The sequence below is a fragment of the Danio rerio genome, chromosome 8 (genome assembly GCF_052040795.2).
Source record: "Danio rerio strain M-AB ecotype USA chromosome 8, GRCz13ab, whole genome shotgun sequence".
NCBI lineage: Eukaryota > Metazoa > Chordata > Actinopteri > Cypriniformes > Danionidae > Danio > Danio rerio.
Genome location: NC_141028.1, coordinates 5,000,389 through 5,020,553, shown reverse-complemented (window position 1 = coordinate 5,020,553; position 20,165 = coordinate 5,000,389). Strand labels below are relative to the sequence as shown.

Here is a 20,165-nt window from a genome sequence, read left to right as displayed (position 1 = left end):
ATTAGGTACACCTTACTTGAACCGGGTTAAACGTTTTTAAATATTTATCAGAGATTTTGCTCCATATTGACATGATAGCATCACACAATTGCTGCAGATTTGTCGGCTGCACATCCATGATGCCAATCTCCCGTTCCACCACATCCCTAAAGGTGCTCTATTAGATTGAGATCTGGTGACTGTGGAGGCCATTTGAGTACAGTGAACTCATTGTCATATTCAAGAAACCAGTCTGAGATGATTTACGCTTTATGACTTGGGGCGCTATCCTGCTGGAAGTAGCCATCAGAAGATGGAGACACTGTGCTCATAAAGGGATGGACATAGTCAGGAACAATACTCAGGTAGGCTGTGGCATTGACACGATGCTCAATTGGTACTAATGGACCCAAAGTGTGCCAAGGAAATCTCCCCCACACCATTACACCACCGCCAGCAGCCTGAACTGTTGATTCAAGGCAGGATGGATCCATGCTTTCATGTTGTTGACGTCAAATTCTGACCCGACCATCTGAATGTGTCAGCAGAAATGGAGACTCATCAGAGCAGGCAACGTTTCTCCAATCTTCTATTGTCAATTTTGGTGAGCCTGTGTGAATTGTAGCCTCAGTTTCCTGTTCTTAGCTGACAGGAGTGGCACCTGGTGTGGTTTTCTGCTGCTGTAGCCCATCTGCCTCAAGGTTGGACATGTTGTGTGTTCAGAGATGCTCTTCTGCAGACAGGCCCGTGCAGAGACCGTCCAAAGGGCATGTGCAAGATAAATTTTTTGAAGAGCGGGAGCGGGAGGGGGGGGGGGGGGGCGTGTTGTTGTTGTGCGCGTACTTAGGAGCGGTGTTGTCGCGCGCGTACTGTAAAGCTGGGGAGGGGGGTTGAGCACGTACTCAAGAGCAGTGTTGTCGTGCGCCTACCAAAAGGCGGGTGTGTCGCGTCGCGGGGGCACTTTTGATCATTTTAGGAGGGCACTTTCTATCAAACTAAAAAGGGCATGTGCACTGTACAGGTTGAGCCCTATGTGTGCATGTGCCTGCTGCAGACCTCGGTTGTAACTAGTGGTTATTTGACTTACTGTTGCCTTTCTATCAGCTGGAACCAGTCTGGCCACTCTCCTCTGACCTCAGGCATCAACAAGACATTTGCGCCCACAGAACTGCCGCTCACTAAATATTTTCTATTTTTTAGACCTTTCTCTGTAAACCCTAGAGATGGTTGTGTGTGAAAATCCCAGTAGATCAGCAATTTCTGAAATACTCAGACCAACCTGTCTGGCACCAACAACCATGCCACGCTCAGTCGCTTAAATCACTTTTCTTCCCCATTCTGATGCTCAGTTTGAACTGCAGCAGATCGTCTTCACCATGTCTACATGCCTAAATGAATCGGGTTGCTGCCATGTGATTGGCTACTTAAAAATTTACATTAACAAGCAGTTGGACGGGTATACCTAATAAAGTGGCCAGTGAGTATCTATATAAATGCATATAGGCTAATTTATGATAGTGTACTATTATAAATTCTATGCAGTTATTTGTAACCATCACGGATGCGGTAAAGAAAACTGTCTTCTAAAGAACTCACTGCCGTCAGACTTGACAGACGCAGTTTTTAAAGAGCCCGCACACAATTTTTAACACCCTACATATCCTCAATGCAAAATGCACAGAATATCCATCTGAACAACACATGAATATTCTAAGTTCTCAAATGCAAACAGTTCAAAACAAAAATATTCATAACTGAAGTGCATCATATAACATTAAATCCAACCAAATGGCTCCTACAACAAATATGTGAATATTGCAGAAAAGGAAATTGTGATGTTTTAAAGAATAGTGGTTGAGGTTTGGGCGAAGCAGTGGTGCAGTAGGTAGTGCTGTCGCCTCAAAGCAAGAAGGTCGGTGGTTCGAACCTTGGCTCAGTTGATGTTCTGTGTGGAGTTTGCATGTTCTCCCTGCGTTCGCGTGGGTTTCCTCCAGGTGCTCCGGTTTCCCCCACAGTCCAAAGACATGCAGTACAGGTGAATTGGTAAGGCAAAATTGTCCGTATAAGTGTGTGACCCCGGATTAATAAAGGGACTAAGCCGAAAAGAAAATTAATGTATGTATAAATTAGTTATAAATGGGTTGTTTTTGTTCCAGTCACATACAATGTCTAAATATATATTATATAATATATATGGTACTGCGTATATTATTTCAACATCTGTACACTAATATAAGTGGTGAATGTCCATGTCTGTGGGTGGGGCTGTGTTTTTTTCTCTCATTCGCCGTGCGGTATCAAACATTGCATGAAAAATACACTCTTAGAGCAGCTCCTCGAATTAAATATCTCGTTTGTCGCGAGGGGCATAAATGAATTCCCTGAATGAAAGAGCCAAACTGCAGTTAAAGTCCAACATTTAATAATTTGGCAAATAATTCGACTACAGATGTCTATGTAAACACAGTCACTTGTACTTTTAGGCTGCACACTTTAACATACATCACATACATCATAAGTCACTCTGCAGTCTTCATAGACAAGATAATTAAAAAACTTAAACTCAAAATAATCTTAATTGTTTTTAATAAACAGTTTTAAGCTTAAAGTTTTTAATAATAATAAAAAAAACTATTTTAAGGTCAGTATTATTAGCCTGCTTAAGAAATATTTACTGTATATTTTTTGATTGTCTACACAACAAACCAGTTAGACAGTAACTTGACCAGGGGTGGATTGGCCATCTGGCAATTCTGGCAAATGTCAGAAGGGCCGGACCATTTTTTAAATGTGGGCCGGTCAGTTTTTTTAATTAAATTTTATATTTATTTTATATTTATATGTATTGTTTTTACATGCAGGCAGCTTTTACCTCATGCAAGATGTAAATATTATTATGATGATGATGATAATAATAGTAATAATAATAATAAATGTTAAGTATTTAGCCCAATCGGCAACGACTGGCTGGTTTCGAGATGGGTGGACCCAATTAGAGGTTACGCGGACGTAATCGAAATCTGGCAAGAATGTCAAACAAACAGTGAGTGGAACACAAGCTAATTGTCAGAGATGGACTGTAAAAAAGAAGAGGCGGTGCCAAAAAGCTCAGAAAAAGCAAAAAAATTTCTCTAATATCAGACGCTACTAAATGCATATAATTAACTGAAATATTTTATGTGTATGGGTGTTTCCCAGTGATGGGTTGCAGCCGGAAGGGCATCTGCTGCATAAAACATATGCTGGATAAGTTGGCGGTTCCTTGTAGATTTCATTAATATTAATATGTACAATTTATTTAATAAAATTAATTTCCTGATTTTAGTTTTATTTTTGTTTGATTCGAAATTACTTAAAAATGTCTGTAATAAAATCTAATCAGTTTTATTATAAGAATTAGCTATTGTTTTGTTTTTTTATAATTTCAAAAAGAGAACATATTAATTAAATCCAACGTGATTAAAATGAGCATTTTTAAATTAGCCAGGGGCACAAGTCAAATGTCAGTCTAACCAAGGAAAGGCTGCCCTTGTCGCCGGATACACCCTTTTTTTTAATTAAAAATAATACAATTACATACATAGAGACGAATAATACAAATAATAATAATAAAAAGTGTCCAGAAATACACACAAAGACAAACAAATGCCATGGTAACAAAAATAAAACGGATGAAATAAAGTTACACCTTAAAAAGACACAAAGGAAAAATATAAGGATGCAGTTTTTGTTGCTTTTGGACGAAGAGAGTGCTGGATAGTTTCCAAATATTGGTCTAGGTCAATTTTGAACAGATCAAAAAAAGGTTTAGAGTCACTAAACTTCTGTTTGTGAATATGAAACTTCATTCATTCATTCATTTTCTTGTCAGCTTAGTCCCTTTATTAATCCGGGGTCACCACAGCGGAATGAACCGCCAACTTATCCAGCAAGTTTTTACGCAGCAGATGCCCTTCCAGCCACAACCCATCTCTGGGAAACATCCACACACACACTCATACACTACTACAGACAATTTAGCCTACCCAATTCACCTGTACCACATGTCTTTGGACTGTGGGGGAAATCGGAGAACCCGGAGGAAACCCACGCGAAGGCAGGGAGAACATGCAAACTCCACACAGAAACACCAACTAAGCCAAGGTTCGAATCAGCGACCCAGCTCCCTTCTTGCTGTGAGGCGACAGCACTACCTACTGCGCCACTGCCTCGCCCAGAATATGAAACTTGGCTAATAGAATACACAAATTAACTATTTATACTTTTTCCATGTTTTCGAGTCATCAAACAATCCAAAGAATATAATTTTAAAAGAAAAGGAAAATTCACTCATAATATAAGATTGAATAAAGATTATCAGATTTGAAAAGTTCATCAGAAGAGTGACAGAAAGAGCAGTTCACATCAATATCTGTCAGGCTTATATTTCTAAAGGCAGGCCTTATTAGGATAACATTTAACATTAATTTAAATGTTACTTCTTTTACTTTATTTGTAATCAGATACTTGAGAGGGAAAGTCCATACTTTCTCCCATGGAATATTTTCAACAGTGTTGTTCCAATAAGGTATTACATAGGGGATTGTTTGCCGGATACACCCGCTCGTCATGACCATTGGTTTTGATTCATGAAAAAAGGAATCGGCTCAAAAGAGTCATTGATTCATTCCGGAAAGAACAACGAATCTTTATGCTGTTTCGATTCGAGATGCAAAGAAATGTAGCTTCAATAATTTCTAAGCAAATAAATAAATATAATAATAATATACAACGCAACGTATAAACTGAGAACGGAGAATAAATTATATTTTGGCGCCATCCATAACCAATCAAAACAAATATATCGCGAGCAGGAATCTCCTTAACCAATCAGCTTTCCCCTTACTTCGAGCGTCACGCCTGATTGCAACACCTGCGGAGAAAAAAGTTTCGTCAGTGTTTGAACGAAGTTACCGATGAAATTGGAAATATATGAAGGATTACATCATAATTTGTGTCTAAATCTGCGATTAGGAAGATCTTCCACAGAGGTGAGCAGATGTTAGATGGAATGGGGCCCTCCATTCATTAAATCATGTTGTATATTGTTTGGAATTGACGACGCTGTGTGATTTCTCATTAGGTGTTACCTTTTTGTAAAAGTGTATCTTAAAGATGGCTAAAAGATTTGTAGTAGACTGTGGTATTATTTTACCTAGTGTAAGTAGGGTCAGGCTAATTAAATTAAACCAAACACTCTTTTTTTATATAGTATTTTCGCAAGTAATATAATGTTAAGGCACACGAATAACGTTTTTTGGGATTCACGTAGTTAATGTTAACGTTAATTGACGGTTAAGTTACTTGACGGTTTGTTTCATCCTGATTTAAATGTTGAGTTTAAAACTTTAGGAGTCACATGTTAAACTTGTGAGCTGCTGTGGATGTTTTCATCCACTCTGAGGTGATTTTGAGTCTTAATTTAGCCACATCGTTCTCTGTGTTTCAGCTAGCAGAATGATTTTTGGTGACCAACCTTATTGACACACATTTTAAGAAAATACTTTAATAATAAAAAAAACGATACACACTGGGCATTTTACTTTGCATTTATTGCATAAATATACTTTGCATAAATCTTTAAGTTAACCTCAGTCCTGAAAATTACAGGATTTTTAACTCTTAATTGCCTAATTCATAAATGATGTCACTGATTTGGTGAAAGAAAAACACGTAAAATCACATATCAATATTTCAATATTAAAAGTAATTGTGGACTGGATTTTTTTTTTTTTTTAGCTTTTATTACTTTCTTGAACATGTGAAACAACATTGATTTATTTTTTCCTTCACTAATTTACTGTGTCACTTCCATTATAACTACAATTGCAAAACCATGGCATCGCATAATCATGCATTTTTGATTGTTGGTGGGTTTCCCTGTTAGGAAGAGGTCAAATTTGTAATTTTCACTGTTGATAGTCAGTTGGCACCATTAGCTCTTTAGATTTCTGAATTTTATATGAACTATTGACCTTTTTATTCAATGCGGAAGTGCACTTTTAGAACTTCTGATTCAGTTGCCTATGGGAGAAATGACTAGAATAATAAATGGCAGAAAAGTGAAGTAAATAGGTTTATTTACTTCACTTTTCTGCCATTTAATATTTAAGCAAACAAAAACAAACACTGTATTTATGCACCACCAAATGTGGTTATAATGGAAGACAACATGGCTTAAACAGCCACCAACAATAAATTAGGGAGAAATATAAAAATCTAACAATGCATCAAAGCCAATGTTGATACTAATCATTCACATGTCCAAGACTGGTTTAAAAGGAAAAAAAATCCAGTCCACAATTACTTTTTATATTAAAATGTAATTTTGTGTTTTTTCACCAAATCAATGACATAATTTGTGGACTTGGCATTTAAATAGTTAAAATCCTGAAATCTTTAAAAACTTTTAGTTTTGATCAGGACTGAGGTTGATTAACAGACTTATGCAAACAGTTTTGACATATTTATCTGATGCATTTTTACAGCAGTTTAATTTAGTAGATGTTTTAATCCTGAACATAACTAAATGGCAGTACTGTACAGTGCACAAGGGTTAACAACATCACATATTTTGTGGTTCTTTTTACTGAAAAAGTGGACTTTTTTGCAGTTATTTTTCTCGTGCGAGTCTAAATATCACAAAGTATTTGACAAATTTGCATTTAAACTATAAAACTATTATAGTTTTATAAATGTTATGAGACTAGAATTGTAAATAAAAAATAATTATATAGAAATCTGAATAAATATTTTGAATACAAATTTATTATCTAACATTAAAAAAAAGGAATCTGGTTAAACTTGTTTTAAATGAAAGTGTATATAGACAACTAAAAAAACTGTCCATCTCATTCAACTTTCCTCAGTCAGAATTTGGCCTCTTATTTGTCTAAAAGCCGCCTTCAATTGGTAATTTTCACAATTTGTATTGGCATAGCAGTCAAAAATGGGACAAATGCGCACATGTAAATACCAAATTCTGGATTTTGGCAGTGGAGCGTTAAGTCTTTCCAACCACCCGAACTCCCCCTGGCTAGGGCCTCTTATTTTTAAAGCTTGTTCCTAATATATATTCTACATGAAGGATATATGAATATGTGTAGAATGTGTGCAGGTGTATGCATATACATTTATACCTAGCTGAGTACTTTTTTTGTTTATTTTTATTTTGATGCCATTTGATATGAGACCGTTATGATCCATTTTTTGTGCTTGGATTCCTTGGCTAGATTTAATAGAGAATAGGAATATACATCATGGCGACTGGCGGGTTGCTTTCTGCAATGTCTTTTGGACCTGTTTAAAGCGCACTATATAAACCAATCCAAAATCATCACAGAAAAAACTGACCATCTTATAGAAATACCATTTGTAAAATGTCTTAATCACTCAGAATATAATGGATTAACATGTAGATACCTTTATAAAACATATGTGTGTCTGATAAAATATGCATTCCCTTACATTGTCCCTGCTGCTAAAGTGGAACTAGGGAATCTGAGCATAAATGCAAAGCAACAAATCAAACAAATGAACAAGCTTCTTTGTAAGCAAGTGACAGGGTATCAACGAGATGCCACAAGAAAACATTTTCATAGGTTTATTTATTTGTCGTAGGGCTGCACAATATATAGTTTCAGCATCGATATTGCAATTTAATCATTCACAGTAGTCAAATTGCAGTATTTGCAATGTTTTGTCTGTATTATAATTTATCATTTGCATGTGTTTTTGAGGCCTGTGACTAGATGAGGATTTTAGAAACATTTAAACACAAGGCATTGTAGCATTAGTAACTTTAAAAACAATTATTGAATTTTATTTTTCAATTACTTTTCCTGAATACTGTTAGACTCTGGAAATGATTTTAATTGTAACTTTCTTTTATTGTATTTATTTATGATGTTAATTTGTTTATTAATGTTTTGCAAATGCATTCCCCTACAGAATCATCCCAATTTAAACTTATATGGGCAATTCCACGCAAATGTCAAAAGTCTTGCCATAAAAAATTATTTAGTTTTCAGCAAAAGACAAACCGTTTCTACATTTTTTGTGTTAGCAAGTATTTTAAAGTACTGTAAAAATACTCGTGAATGTATCTGTCAGTATTTCAAACTATTATATTTATTTTGCCAAAATCACACAAGTGGCAATTTCACAGCTGTCACATCCATAACGGAAATGTGTCACATCCATAACGACACTTTTTCTTCATAAATGCAAAAATATCAAATAAAATAAAACCAATCATTTTAATTCTATAGTGAGCCGACTTTTTTTGTCACATCCATAACGCATGTTTATTTTCCTAATTAAAAATATAAAACATGTTTACATATTGATATTTTTCTGCTCCCATAACTCTGTGGTGAGCTATTTTGGAAAATATTAACAGAAGTTTCGATATAATGTCAACATACTTTCTGTGTGAAATTATGTTTTGAGTTTTTACTGCAAATGTCACATCCATAACACTGGAATTGCTCATATATTTTTTCTTTCTGAGCTAATCAAGTCATCTGGTGAAATTGTATTCATATTACAATACTGTATAAACTGGTGGTATAACAGATCACAAATCTCACGGTTCAGATCACTGTTTTTTTTTTTGTCACGGATCAGAACATTTTTTTGAATGATTAATGAACATGCAAATCACCATCCTTAATGATTAGTTGTGTTGGTGTTGAGATCCCAATCATTTAATAATTAATCATGCAGCTTACACTGAATGCATTAATGCAGGCTTAACAAGTAGTGACAGAAAACACCTTTAATGAAACTTACCACGTCCCGAATAACCTACCACAACTACTTCTGTCATCATTATATTTTACAGGAATACTTAAATGCTTTCATTCATATGATTTGAATGATGCGAGAGGCGATTTGTCTGTGATCATTACAAATTTAGGATTAATATACGAGTAAAAACAAAAGTATTAATTCACAGGTCGTGTGTTCTAAACCATGGGTTGCGATTCATAGGAATTACGGATCAATCGTGATCCGATACAACCCTAGTATATACCGCAGACTAACAAAACATCGCAATGTTATATTATTCCAATATCGTGCAGCCCTAATTTGCAGTGTGAGGACTACAAATAAACTTTCGGAAACTTAAAGGTTATTGCAAATCTATAGAGATCAATGGGATGCCGGATTCTGTTTTTTAAATTCCCTGAATTCATTGCACTATTACAACACTTTCCCATTTTCTGTTGACAATCTAAACTGGGTTTTAAATGTATTTTAAATATAAAAAAAAAATTGAGCACACCCAAACTACAACCCCGTTGTACAAACCAAATCTACATCCTTCGGTTTACTGTAAACATGAGCTGTAAATGTTCTCTACTGTTTTAGTACACACCCGCATGTGTGTTTTAAGATTGTGTTCTGGAAACAATGTATCTGCGTATGTCTATCTAAATACATTGACAGACAATTTGAAGATTAGTGCACCGCACCCAATACCAAACCTACCCATTGTGACTAACTCATTATAGCACTCCTTATTGCTCCATTTTAGCAAAAATGTACGTTTAAGCTAAAAAAAAAAGATTTGTGTTATTCAAACTATAAAGCAACTATGCAGAATGTTAAATGACCCAGAATTTGTACATTTGTGTCAAAATGGTTTGTTTACTATCATTTATTTCCAATGGAAAAAGGCAAAATAATAACATTTGGGTTATTGACCTGGTAATGATTTGGATGCATTTGGTTAATAAATCTCAAGTACTTCACATTCACTATAAAACATTTTCACACACTTGATCAAGTTTATCTATTTGCAGTGATTATCAAAATCCCTCCATGGATGTTCACAATTAGAAAATCTGAGATTGTTTATATTAGTTAAAATACCAGTCATAGATATCATGAGCTTCTTTATATTCCCTGTGTCGTGCTATATAATCACAGGCAGTGCAAATGGGCAGAATGAACTCTTGGGTCTGCTGTATTAAATGAGGAGTTGCAGTGAGATGTTTCCTCCAGTTAAAGTACCTGCGATATGCAACGTCATCTTTATCCAGCTGAAGCAGATATTCTGCCAGTGACTTTGGATCTGGAAAGTCCTCCACATGAATAAAGGCGTCTCCAGGAACAAAGTTTTCATAGTTCTTTCTTGGCGGACCCAAAACCACAGGAACAGTTCCTACAGCAAGAGGACCATTGATCTTCTCTGTAAAATAGTCCTTGTGGATGGAGTTCTCAAAGGAGAGGTAAAATTTGCAGCTAGCGAGGGTAGGATAGTACTCATTAAAATCCAAAAAATTTGCATAAGCCTTTCCAAACATAGTAACTTGGATGTGTTTGCTGAACTCTTCATAAAACTTGTTTCTTGTGCCGACACCAGTCGATGCAGCATTGTTACTTACAATCCAACAAACCAGTTTGTCCTTTTTTGGAACGACGAAATCCTCCTCTGGTTTCTTCCTGGTTCTCACACGCCACCGTACAAGAATATCAGCGTCATGTCTGTAGCTGAGAGTGAGATTGAAGAGGTTTTCCAGACCGGGAATCTTTCTGGTGTTGGTTGGTGATTCAACATGAAACCAAATCCACCTCTGGAACCGAGGACGAGGCGATTGAGGAAGGTTGGTCAGATCCCAGCTGATGGCTTTGTGAAAAATGAGGACGGCGTCTGATGTGTCATAGAGTGATCTATTATCAGTCAAATGACAACCATCAATGTTGAAAATGGTTTTGCAGTCACTGAAATCAAAGAAGTAGTTTTCAGGCCAGAACCACAACAGAAGGATAGGTTTGTCTTCTGCTGTACCAGTCAGAGAGTCACTTTTCTTGGCAGAGTAACTTTCTTGTTGCTTTGGGTTAGGTAGTGGAGCTGGACAGTTATTTGGAGTTGAGGACCAGCAATAGAGGATCGTCAAAGAGACTAGTCCTGCCACTACCATTATAGCAACCAGGCGAGGCAGTGAAATTCCTGATAAACTTAACATGTTGTGATCTAAAGAAAATTATTTAAAGAAAAATTTAAGTCTTTTAGCACTGAAAAAACAAAGTGCCATCTTAATAAAAGGACATGTAAAAGTTTGAGGTTTTTAGTTTAACTGAATAATAATGATGATGATGATAATAATAATAATAATAATTATAATTATTAAATCAAATGTATTTAAACATTTCTTAGGTAATGATCTTCATACACTAAACTACAAAATTACATTTATCTTTTGAACTAAAACCTTTTGTAAATTTCAGAAAAGTAGTTTAAGAAGAAAATTGTTGTACCTAAATTAATTTCAGAAATGCAAATCCTTACCTCTTTTAAGAGCCCCTGTGAGAAGATCGACAGTGTCTCCTACAGCACGGTTCACAGTGCTGACAGTTGTGTGTGGGTCTCTCCTAAGGGAGAATGAATGAAACTTTATTTGCTCGTCTACACACTTATAAGAACTTGCTTGTGCTTGCGAAACCAATCATAATTCTGCATGTAAATATTACAGGCACGTGATCCTTTTTGGCGTGTTTGGCTCCATCCATATAATCAAAACACCTGAACCAGTTAATCAAGTTACCATTTGTTAGGCAAGCCTGGACATCTGCCACAGTTGTTTTTTTTTTGCTCATTTAATCATGAATGTCAGGTTGTATAAGAAAAAGTTCTATTTTACATGTAAATCTCAACATTTTAAATCTATACTTGTTTGAAGAATAGATTTTACTGGTATCACAATTAGTCTATTCAAAAATATCACAACCAAAAGAAGAACAATTTACTTATTAGTAATCCTGCAGCAATGACAACTTTTTTCCCCATTGTATTTATATATATATTTTTATATATATTTTTTATATATAAATATAAAAAAAATAAAAATAATAAAATAAATAAAAAAATAAAATAAATAAATAAATAAATAAATATATATATATATATATATATATATATATATATATATATATATATATATATATATTTATTTATTTATTTATTTTATTTATTTATTTTATTTTTTTTATTTATTTTATTTTTTTTATATTTACTAGATCTGAAAGTTATTTTGGTATAATCATATTTCAGCATTAAACATGGTATCTTAAAAACTTTTATAAAATTAGCAGCTAGCTAATTAATTTAAATTGAAGTGAGGTGGAAGCAACACTTCACTTTTTTATGGTTATTTAACTACACATTGTCATAAATAACCTGGAATTGCAGTTCAAGGCAAATGTATTATTATTCATATTAATAATAATAATGATAATGATAATAATAAAGCTGTTATTAATGTTTAACCTTAAACCAAAGATCCAACACTTCTTGCAAGTACTTGAATTTCAAACATGCATTTTTTGAACTTGTAGGTTAATCCAACATTTAGAAATGGCCTCCCGTGTCATTAAATGTTGCAGCAGTTACATTGTGTAACCAATAGGTGGCGACAAACAGCTATCAAAATTATGTCACTGAATAGCTTTTTCAAAAATGACCCATCTATAACAAAACATTAGGTTTTATGAGAGATTTGTGAATCATTAATATGAAAATAAATTTGATCTGTTGTACGAGATATTAGATTTCTGTATTTAGCATTATACAATAACGGTAGCAAAGATCATTTTTTGGATTGAATATTTTTTTTTTGTTTCAGCTGGTTATTTCTTGATTTTTATTTTTATTAAAATTACAGGTTCTAAGTTTTGTTTGTTAAACCAATGGTTTTTGCAATAAAATTTTTGTATAAATGGAAAACAAATGACATTTGTCTCCTTTTTTTGCAGATCTAAAAAATGGTCCAATCCGTGGCTCAAAAACTGTAATAGGATTTGTGATCCATGACACCAATAGTATATATTAACAATGTGAATATACCTAGTTGCATAGCTGAGTAAGTGTTCAGTACATGGAAATGACCACATTATGAGCCTCAAACACTAGTTTTTTTTTTGTTCTGTAAATCCTTTGAGTGAAAAATTTCTGTGAAAATCGAGCCAATCAGAACAAAACTGACTGACTTTTAAGTGCAAAGTACTAATAATTCACACAGTCTCAACATTTGAATGTACTCTAGGTCACATTCTGCAGCATGTCAGCTGGACCTGAATAAGCAGCCGAGTCATCAGAAGTTCAGCAAAACAGACTACAGTATTTTATGATGTTTATCTAAGCTTATATTAAACTTACTATGTATGTGGGACTCCAATGCATATTACTTTATTGGTGCAGGGACACCAATAAAACCAAAGACTGTACTTATTGCCAGGTGCACTGTTTTTGTTTGTATTGGGAGGGAACAGTGTGGTTTCAAAGCCTGCAACACCATGCTCATGTATCACACGCAATTTTGGTTCAGCAAATCAGTTTGAGCGAACACACACACACACACACACACACACACACACACAAACACACACACACACACACACACACACACACACAATGTAATTTAATATACAGAAGGTTATTGTAAATCGTTTTAGGTCGTATCATCCAGCCAAACTCTACCCTCTGGCAGAAAAATAAATCAGTGTACATGACACAGAGCTCCTTACTATTTGTGAAGTGTGAAATATTGGATCATCTATCGCGGTATACCTTAAATGGTCATCATCCCATCCCTAAACAGTACTTGCATTTTAACATGTAATCCTCCATTTTCTATCTAAATAATGTATAACCAGTTCGTATGGAATCTTGTGATTTGGCTAGGCAGTTAAAAAATGGCTATGCACACCTGAAGTGGCGATGCATTACTATGTGTGTGTGTGTGTGTCTGTCTGTGTGTGTTTGTGTTATTTTCTATTAATTCAGCAGACCGGAGTCATTTATTCTGTTTATACAGCGATTACCACTCCTAAAGTTGTATTTGAAGAAACCTCAAACTGTTCCTTTGTGTAGGATTAATTTCTTATGCAACTCACACAAAGCCTAATGATTTGTTTGGGTTTGATTTGACAGTTGTAGGCTATGGGATGACTGAAAACTTTGCGTAGTCTTGCGGAAATGTAATGTGGTCAATACCTGCTTATAAATACTTTAGCTGTGCAGTTCCCTTAAAATACTAGCACACCTTAGGGGCCGTTCACACAATGTTTTTTTTTTTCCTTTTCAATGCATAAATTTTCTATACACAGTATAAATAGTTTTAAAATGTATTTTTATTTGTTAACCTGCGCTGGAAGGATGTGTGTGACCCTTGCGATTGTTTCTTGTGTCTTTTGTTTTGAAGCACTGCGCACATGAGTGCCATGTCACAGCACAGCTCGTCAAGTCAAAAAGCAGTGGACCTATCAGAAGAGCGTGGAGGCATGGCAGGCATTGCAAGTTTCTGTTTATAGTAGAAAGTTGGCATGACAGTGGTTTTATTTACGGTTATAAAATAGCAGAGGAGCTGCCTATTGTATTTTTTCCACATATCCTGATGTATCTTAAAGTGCTTATAACATTATTTTGCTGTTCATTATTATATCACACTTTTCTTTTTAAACCTATTCCTGAGCTTCGTGTTTAAGGAGCGTTTTTAGAAGCAGAGACTCATTCAGTGTGAATTAGCCCTTAAAATGTTTAATGCCAATCATAAACGAGCATTCTACAGCCATGTTGAAAAGACAAGAATAATAACTTCTTTGTATTAACGACATTTTCATTATTTCAGCCAAGCTTGTAATTGCAGAGTAACACTCAGAGGTGGGACCAAGTCATTGTTTGGCAAGTCACAAGTAAGTCTCAATTCATTGCCCTCAAGTCCCGAGTCAAGTCCCGAGTCAAGACAGGCAAGTCCCGAGTCAAGTCCCGAGTCAAAGGCAACAAGTCTCAAGTCAAGTCCAAAGTCCTGCAGTTTGATTTTCGAGTCTTTTCGAGTCTTTTTAACAGAAAAATAAAATATATACAGATTAGGTATGGTTGTAAGATCTGTATTAATTAAACAAACCTTTTTTTATGAAAGAACATCGCTCAGATATATAAAAATACAAATGCAATTTTCTGAAAAAGTACTGAACAGTGCTGCGTCTCGTCTCCACAGCATAATGCACAAGAACGAGTTCCACCAAAAAAAGACTCCATTTTGCCTCACATCACACAGAAATTGCAGGTCTACTGCTGTCTAATTCATTAAGTTTAGTTGTGCTATATTATGTCTTCGGTGATCAACTTGTGATTAACCAAAATTACATAACCTCAATGTGGTAGCAGTAGACCAACTCCTGTATATGCTGCAAAGTTAAATTGAGTGAAATTGGAATTTTGTCAATTGAATCTCGTGTGTGCTAAAGAGATGGAGTTGCAAATCCGACTAGCAGCAATGTAAAATGGTAGCACATATTGTTAATGAAGTAGGCTACTTCATACAAACAATAACGTTGTTTTCTTCACATAACATTGAAGAGCTTTGCTCTCTACCTTGTGTGATGCTCATGCACGGATTTCCTCTGTTTGTGGACAAAACTGATTGCGAGTTCTCAAATATACGCTGCTCACGCGCAAATTTTCTCTCGTTCTCAAATATGCACTGCTCACACACAAATTATCTTGAGCGCTCTCAGAGATTATATGCAAACTCACAATTTGTGTCGTGTTCCCTCTTCCTTTCATGCTTTTTGATATGATTCATATTGCTGCACTGTTTAATAACAATAACCAAAATACTAAAATAGACTTACATATTAAATGTTTAATCTAATAAACCATAACATTTTTGGTTGTTTTATATGATGAGATATTTTCAGTTTCAAACACTTAAAGACAGAGAATAGACCAGTGGTGCCCCCCTGAAAATTTGCTTAAGGGGGGCCAGAAGAGGCCAGCTACGTCAGTGGCACCAATCAATCCACAATAATTTAGTGGCTGCTATTTATTTATTGAAATATTGCATTGTATTGCATTTATGTAAGTAGATTTAAATAAATAATGTCAACAGCAAAATCATATCGGGTTGGCCACAGGGGTGGCTAGAGTTTACACAGGGGTAACATCCCTTGTAAAGGGGTTTACACCACTATAAGGCACCCCTGGAGTAGATGTTGGATGTAAAGAATACATTTTATTTTAAAAGCATTTAAACAAAAACTAATGCAAGCAGAAATGTAACTGTGATAAAAATAAGGAAACACTTGATAAGGTATTATAGCCTACTATACTCTTCACTCTTCAAATAAATCTCACTATCAATCTCATTTTATCATGGCAGCTAAAATAAAGTAAACTAGTGTCTGCTGGCTTCCACTTTGCTGATGAGATTGTGGAGGACATTTTCCATGTCATCCTCTTCATTTTGAGGAAAGCTGTTCCACAGGGCCCCTGAACACGTATATTGGCATGTAGCCTACTACAGTAAAGAACTTCAATTGATCAGTTGTGGAAATACTATAGTTGCTATGGTAACACAAGTGTAATATAAACAAATTACCCAGTGCTGTATTATTTTACAATATAGGGTATTTTATACTACAAATCACTACACTTTACTGTAGTAAAACTACACTTTGTATTATTTTATCTGTTCACTATTGGTAATACTACTGTATTATGAAGCATTCATTAACAAGTCGTAAATAATACTAGCCTAAAACATAAGTATAATACAAGTATACCACAAGTATAATACTCAAAAACACTAGAATTTATTAAAGAATTTACCTTAACCTTTTAGTTTTTTGTGTATTGTTAATAAATAGTAAAGCAAGAAAGAAACCATATCAACATTCTTGGAATAACCCTTCGCTAAGCCTCGCCCTCCTTAGTTACTGTTGCTACGCCTGTCAAGCTTTCATGCCTGGCACATCTATTACAGTGTGTATGCGCTGGTGTCAGACATTCCCAAGGATTTAATTAGTCATTTTTGGCAAACAGGTGAGATATCTGAGAAAGCCAGACAAAAGAGGACTGCAGTATACATTACAGGGGTATATTCACAACATAATAGCAACTGATTAGAAAATAATTTTATCAAAATTGAAGCAAGGTTAGCCTAGCAACCTCATACGCTGAACATTAACCAGCATAGTTCATGCACAGCAGGAGAGGTGAAATTATAAAATAATCTAATAACCTAAGAAACTGATGGATTTGTGCCGAATATTAGCATCATTGACAGCATGTTTGTGTGCTCTTTATCCAGTTTTTATTCAAATTTGCAGTTAAGTGGAAGAAAAAAAATTGAAATGCAAATCAAAGTATAAATAACAGAAGTGAACAAATAGATTTTTCCTACCAGCAAATATTAGTGTATGTATTTATATGCGTTACAATAGCGAGGATTTAAACTAAGCAGTGCTCATAATATCGAGTGCAAAAAAAGAAAAAGACCGCTGGGAAACATAACCTGCTTTGTTTTTTTTTTATTTTTATTTTTTTTTTTATGAGAAACACAGTTTAGATCTGTTTAGGATAAGAGGAGTGTGAGTTATTGCCACCTATCACTGAATTTGAATATCGAAAACAAAACCAACTTAGCTTAACTCCTTTACCGCCCCTCACACAGCTTGATCCACGCTGGCATTTCTCCTCTTGGGCTTTGGTTTTGAAAAGGGAAACAATCCCACCACCCAGTCCAAACTTTTAGGATAGCGGGTGTCAGATTTGCACAATCCAATTGCGCAACGATTTGGCTTGTCTCCCTCGCTCGAAAGCTTGACAGAGCCCCTGCCCGTAGCTACGATTGGTAAGCCGCGATTGGTGGGTGGCGGTTTTTGGGCGTGGCTAAGCGAAGGGTTTAACAGAGTTAAACAGGAGGATCCCGTGAGAGCAAAAGCACTAAAGGTATGAGACGCCATCGTAAACAAAAGTCAAGCGAACGCAAAGAGACTGAATGCACGAGAGAGAGAGAGAGAGGTGTATGTTGTATGTGTGTGAGAGAGAGAGAGAGAGAGAGAGAACGAGTATTGGTACGCGAGTATTGGCTCGATCTCAAGTTCAAATTCAAATTCTCTCTGCGTTTGACTTTTGTCCACTCCGGCGCCTCATAGTAGTCACGTTGGATACTGTCGAATCAAAACAATCTACCGTGCTTTGATTGGACGTCATGCCGAAAGCGCGCATGCTCACACACACACGCGCGCATGCTGTCACACACACGCGCGCATGCTGTCACACACACACACACATAAACGGGGAGAGAGAGAGAGCGGTCCATGTCAACATACTTTTTTTATCTTTGGGCTTTTCATGGGAAGCAGCAAGTCTTTACAAGTCAATAGGGGCAAGTCCTAGTCAAAGTCCGAGTCATTTATGTTCAAGTCCAAGTCGAGTTGCAAGTCTTTTTATATTTTGTCAAGTCGAGTCTAAAGTCATCAAATTCATGACTCGAGTCTGACTCGAGTCCAAGTCACATGACTCGAGTCCACACCTCTGGTAACACTTTAACTAAAATTATATTAGAAATTAAAACAATGGCATATTTTTAAGGATTGAGTAGTAAAATAACTTTCAAGAGCTCACACTTTGCTGATGATTGATTATAAAGCATGTTTGGCATGCTCTCCCGGGACCGAGCCCTGAGCTCATAAGATCCTCGAGCCCGGGAATCCCTCCCATTGCAGGGCGAGAGGGGAGTCTGAGCTCAGGTAGATCTCAACTCCCCTGCTCTAGTAGCTAATGAACAGACTGGGATTTACTTGGAGCATGTGTATGGTGCTGATTTGGATAAGTCAATTAACTTAAGTTGCATTTTCTTAAACTCCACACAGAAACGTTGGCTGGCTTGGTAAGGACTTGAATCAGTGACTTTCTTGCTGTGAGGCAACAGTGCTAACCACTGGGTCACCGTGCCCCCCATCTCGGAAAGGAGGAGTAGGAGTAGGGGTGGAAGGGGGCATTCTTCAAAATACAAATCGCTATCGTATGGAACTTGGGTTATTTATTGTGACGAATCATCTGCAGGGCACATAATTAACCTTTTTTTTTCCTGGTAGCACCGGTGCTCCTAACTTAAATTTAAGCGCACCAGACAAAATTTAGCCGCACCCACCAAAAATTATGAGCACCGTTCCTACACGTTTTATATTAACAGCTAGTCAAAACTAACAAATAAATATCTGCATGCTCTCACCAGTCCTGCACGCACTGCTTGACTTAAATAAGATTGAGTTAACATAATAACTGTGCGGTTCTCACGGGTGGTGTCTGATATTGCACAGATGATATTGACATATAACTTATTATTTGCATACGTCATCTTAATAGCAATAACAGTGTTTTCATAAGCAACAATATTAGTTTCATCTCAGTGAATGCATGCTTTTTAGCAATGGTGAACAGGGTGACAGTAGGACTGCTTGATTTTGGGAAAAATCATAATCACGATTATTTTGGTCAATTGTAATCACGATTATTCCAAACGATTATTAGTTGTAGTCAAAATTATTAGCACTCTTGAGAATTTTTTTTTCTTAAAGAAATATTTCCCAAATTATGTTTAACAGAGCAAGGAATTTTACCAGTATTTCCTCTAATATTTTTTTTCTTCTGGAGAAAGTCTTATTTGTTTTCTTTTGGCTAGAATAAAAGCAGATTTAAATATTAAGAAACCTCTTTTAAGGTCAATATTATAAGCCCCTTTAGGCAATATATATTTTTGATTGTCTGCAGAAGAAACTACTGTTATATAATGAACTGCCTAATTAAGCCTTTGAATCACACTTTGAATTTGAATGCTTGTATTTAAAAAATATCTAGTCTAATAATGTGCTGTCATCATAGCAAAGATAAAATAAATCAGTTATTAGAAATGAGTTATTAAAACTATTATATTTTGAAATGTATTGGAAAAAAATCTTCTTTCCATTAAAAAGAAATTGGGGGAAAGGGGTTGCTAATATTCAGGAGGGCTAATAATTCTGACTTTAGCTGCATATATACAGTTATTTTCCACCCTGCAAAGGAAAGAGAGATAAATACAATAGAATAAAAATATGAAACAAACTGTGCTTTAAGAATCTTTACTGTAAGAAAAACACTTTAGCTACAAAAGGCTTCAGTCAAGAGCAGTGAGGGATTTTCTGGTTGTTTTATTAATAATGATAAAAAAGGTGGCAGTAAGAATTGCGTGCTGTTACTTTAATGGTTTCGCTTTCATGTGTCTTTTGATCCTTATTACAAAATGAGGGTTAATATGAATAATCACTAAACATCGCGTTTTGACACCTATTTGACCTTTTAAGCGCTCGCG

At 35.5% G+C, this 20,165-nt stretch overlaps 4 protein-coding genes across 9 annotated transcripts in view; 3 read left to right on the top strand and 1 right to left on the bottom strand.

The window, feature by feature from the left end:
- Positions 1-4,839: 4,839 nt before the first annotated feature.
- fut9b.1 (fucosyltransferase 9b, tandem duplicate 1) overlaps positions 4,840-20,165 on the top strand; it is a 207,687-nt gene continuing 192,361 nt past the window's right edge. Inside the window, 1 exon segment of the mRNA NM_001007454.3 lies at positions 4,840-5,009. The gene's annotated coding sequence lies outside the window, so the exon portion shown is untranslated.
- Positions 4,868-20,165, top strand: part of fut9b.3 (fucosyltransferase 9b, tandem duplicate 3) — a 163,559-nt gene continuing 148,261 nt past the window's right edge. Inside the window, 1 exon segment of the mRNA NM_001008604.3 lies at positions 4,868-5,009. The gene's annotated coding sequence lies outside the window, so the exon portion shown is untranslated.
- LOC147842524 (4-galactosyl-N-acetylglucosaminide 3-alpha-L-fucosyltransferase 9-like) overlaps positions 4,868-20,165 on the top strand; it is a 29,115-nt gene continuing 13,817 nt past the window's right edge. For all 3 annotated transcript variants that reach the window (XM_087264155.1, XM_087264156.1, XM_087264157.1), the window contains exon 1: positions 4,868-5,009. The gene's annotated coding sequence lies outside the window, so the exon portion shown is untranslated. The remainder of the gene's footprint in view (positions 5,010-20,165) is intronic.
- The window catches only part of fut9b.6 (fucosyltransferase 9b, tandem duplicate 6), a 57,317-nt gene continuing 44,760 nt past the window's right edge, over positions 7,609-20,165 (bottom strand). For 3 of the 4 annotated variants that reach the window (XM_087263316.1, XM_087263318.1, XM_087263317.1), the window contains 2 exons: positions 11,318-11,400; positions 7,609-11,002 (listed from right to left, as the gene is read on the bottom strand). In XM_087263316.1, coding sequence (XP_087119442.1) covers positions 9,885-10,994 — 1,110 coding nt within the window. In that variant the 5' untranslated portion in view covers positions 10,995-11,002; positions 11,318-11,400 and the 3' untranslated portion in view covers positions 7,609-9,884. 4 annotated transcript variants of the gene reach the window in all.